General features: G+C 55.8%; 1 protein-coding gene across 1 annotated transcript; it reads left to right on the top strand.

The window, feature by feature from the left end:
* Positions 1–2,870, top strand: GUITHDRAFT_145485 (hypothetical protein; the record flags this gene model as incomplete). The annotated part of the gene is made up of 5 exons (XM_005823658.1): positions 1–849; positions 1,009–1,101; positions 1,151–1,425; positions 1,485–1,731; positions 2,142–2,870. The coding sequence occupies 5 exons, from the start codon at positions 1–3 to the stop codon at positions 2,868–2,870; spliced, it is 2,193 nt and encodes a 730-aa protein (XP_005823715.1).
* Between the last annotated feature and the right edge of the window lie 103 nt (positions 2,871–2,973).

Genomic DNA, 2,973 nt, shown 5'->3' with positions numbered 1-2,973 from the left:
ATGCCCAGTGTACCCGCTGCAAGAAGTTCCTACGCCAGTCATCTGGATCATGGCGATGCAGCGAAGGTCAAGGAGAGGGTGTCAAGTGGAGGAGGAGGAGGAGGAGGAGGACGAGGACGAGGAGGAGGAGGAGGAGGAGGAAATGGGTTATCATATGAGAGCGTCATCCTTGGAAGGAAGACGAGGAATCAGGCAACGGTGAAGAAAGAGAAGAAGAGCGAGAATCCAGCTGTTGAGGCGAAGAGCAAGGAGACGCTGCAGAGCTACCTATCTGTCCTCGCCGAGAGGAACGGGGTCGATAGGAACGAGGGCGATGGGGACGAGACAGGGGCAGGTGACAGGATGGCCCTGGAGGATTTCCTCCGTCCAGAGGGGCGGAAAGAAGAGGTGGCGACGAAACGCAAGAGCTCGAGGCCAACTTTTAAGTTTCATGAGGTAAACGTTTCTCCAAGGCAGACAGTGGCTTACTCGCTGCAGATTGCTAGCTGCGATCAAAATGATCCTCATGGAGACGAGGACGGTATCACCAGTATCCGTGAGGAGATTCATTGCCTGCTCATGTCCGGGAAATGCCCTTCGCCTCACTGCTTCGGTCAAATGCTGAAGCGGATTCTTGACACTGAGCGAGTCTCGTCAAGTCTGGTAAGCTACGTAGGAGGAGCAGGAGCAGGAGCAGGAGCAGGAGCAGGGGCAGGAGCAGGGGCAGGAGCAGGGGCAGGAGCAGGGGCAGGAGCAGGAGCAGGAGTAGGAGCAGGAGTAGGAGCAGGCGCAAGTGCAGGAGCAGGAGCAGGTGGTAGTACTTTAATAGAACGAGGACGAGTAGAAGGAGGAGCTGGAGCAGAAAGATTGGTTGGTGAAGGATGATATGGGGTCATGGTGAAGAAACTCCATGATGACAATGAGTGGTAGAAATGAAATGAGAGGGAGGAGAGATGAGAGTATGGTGGTATAAGGTGTCAGAACACGCCAAGTGCTGCCAGTGACACTGACTGACCTGCGATGTCACAGGCTAGGGAGTGGTACTCGAGCCTGGTCCGCTGCCTTCAGTTCTACTCCAACCGCTCGGAAGGGACTTGCGAGTCTTTTCAAGTTGAAGGCCAGGTGAGCGCAGAGACTGGCGAGGATGCTGAAGAAGTGACTTTGGCCACAGGAGCTGTTGAAAATGTTTCAAGACGGCTGCAAGCAGCTGCAGGAGATGTTCTCCAACAGAAGTCAGACGCAGAATAGGATTGGTCAGAGCCTGATCAATGGGAGGAAGCGTAAACGTGACCAACAGAATGACTTCGCCCATCGCTGCTGCCTCCTCTTCAGCTTCCTCCGACTGCTCAGCCTCAACGAGCGAAATGCCGTCAAGGCCCAGGGCTGGCCGGAGATTTCCCATTGGGCCGTCAGTGAATTCTGCACGATTGAAGACGGTTGCCTGACGTACCACTCGGAGTAAACTTGACTTGACTTGTCGCTGGCTTCTGACTTGTTGTGTGCAGGAACGTCAGGCTGTCTATTGCTAACATCATTCAGTGCTGCATGAAAACAGCCGATGCTCTGTGCGATGATGATGAGGACGAGGACGAGGACGAGGACGATGATGAGGAGGAAGAGGAGGATCGCAAGAAGAAAGAAAAAAAGCGGAAGCGAAAGGCGGAATCGAAACGAGACGGAAACCAGGCTATGGGGGTGATAGTGAAACAAGAGACGATGGGGGAGGATAGTCACAGGACTTTGGATGTGACGGTCGAAGCACTCTGGCGAAGTCTTGAATCTTTCCTTGGTGACTAGACACGACGTTTTGTCATGACATGTTTCTGTCGTCACTGAGATGACGATCGATGAAGCTCTCCGCTTGTTGACTCTTGTGACACGTTTGTCGGTGAATGTAAAGTTGTCGTCTGCATTGATTCTGATCTCGCTTGCCCGTCTTGTCTGTTTGCGAATGTTCTACTTCTAACTGACATGCTTCTGTTCTCAGTTGAGTTTCTCCTGCTCCATTGGAACTGCAGCTATGACTCACTACGTGAAGTCATTACTGTGAGAAATGCTTTGCTGCTCCCGCTCCTGCTGCTCCCGCTCCTGCTGCACCCTCTTGTCCTCCTCTCACTCCCTTCCTCTACTTGCTTTGCTTCTCATGCTGACGTGTCTTGTAGACCTCGCTCCTCACACAGCGATATTTGGTGGGAGGAGGCCGGCTTCTCCTCCTGCAAGCCTACTGGAGGGCGTCATGCCTCCATGCTGAATCGACGAGCAGCAGGAGAGGAGGAGGAGAGGCAGGAGGGGAAGGATGGGGGCGAGGGAAGCTGGCGGACGACGCGCGCGATCCGATGGAGGTTGACGAAGGAAGCAGAGCCGTGCAAGAACACAAGGGGACTGAGGAACAAGCTGGACCAGCACCAGCGGGGGGGGCAGGAGGAGGGGCAGGAGGAGGAGGAGGACGAAGCGAAGGAGATCCGTTGTCGCTGCAAGAGCTCGCGTCCGCGCGCGCTTTCTTCTTCGATCAGCTTGTGGACAAACATTTCGGGTCGTTTGCTCTGCGGATGAGTGGCAGGAGAAAAGGACGGAGCCAGAATGCCTTCCTCCGGTCCATCGTGAAGTATAGTCGCTCCCTCTCCGGCAAAGGAGGAGGAGGAGGAGACGCTGCAAAGGACCGTGCTCGCTCCCTTACCCTTCTCTTCGCCGTGCGTAGCCTCCTCCTCTTGCTCTCCTCCTCCTCGCCGGCTGTGAGCGAGTGCCAGCTGCTGCAAGAGCTCCAGCAGTGGGTAGAGGACGCGAAGGAGCGGCTCGGGGCCTCTTGCGCTGAGTCGGTCGAGACCGTGCTCGATGCCTTCCAGGCATGCGGAATGAAACGACGGGAAGGGAGGGGGCAAGGAGCAGAATGAAGCGTGGGGGGGGGGGGGGGAAGGGCAGCAGCAAGTGTGAAAGGAGAGGAGGGGAACGAAGACGTGGAAGTGGAGGGAGTTGGGCAGGAGGCAGAGGAGAGCA

This window comes from Guillardia theta, assembly GCF_000315625.1.
Source record: "Guillardia theta CCMP2712 unplaced genomic scaffold GUITHscaffold_104, whole genome shotgun sequence".
Classification (NCBI taxonomy): domain Eukaryota; class Cryptophyceae; order Pyrenomonadales; family Geminigeraceae; genus Guillardia; species Guillardia theta.
This window is presented reverse-complemented; position numbering and strand designations above follow the sequence as displayed.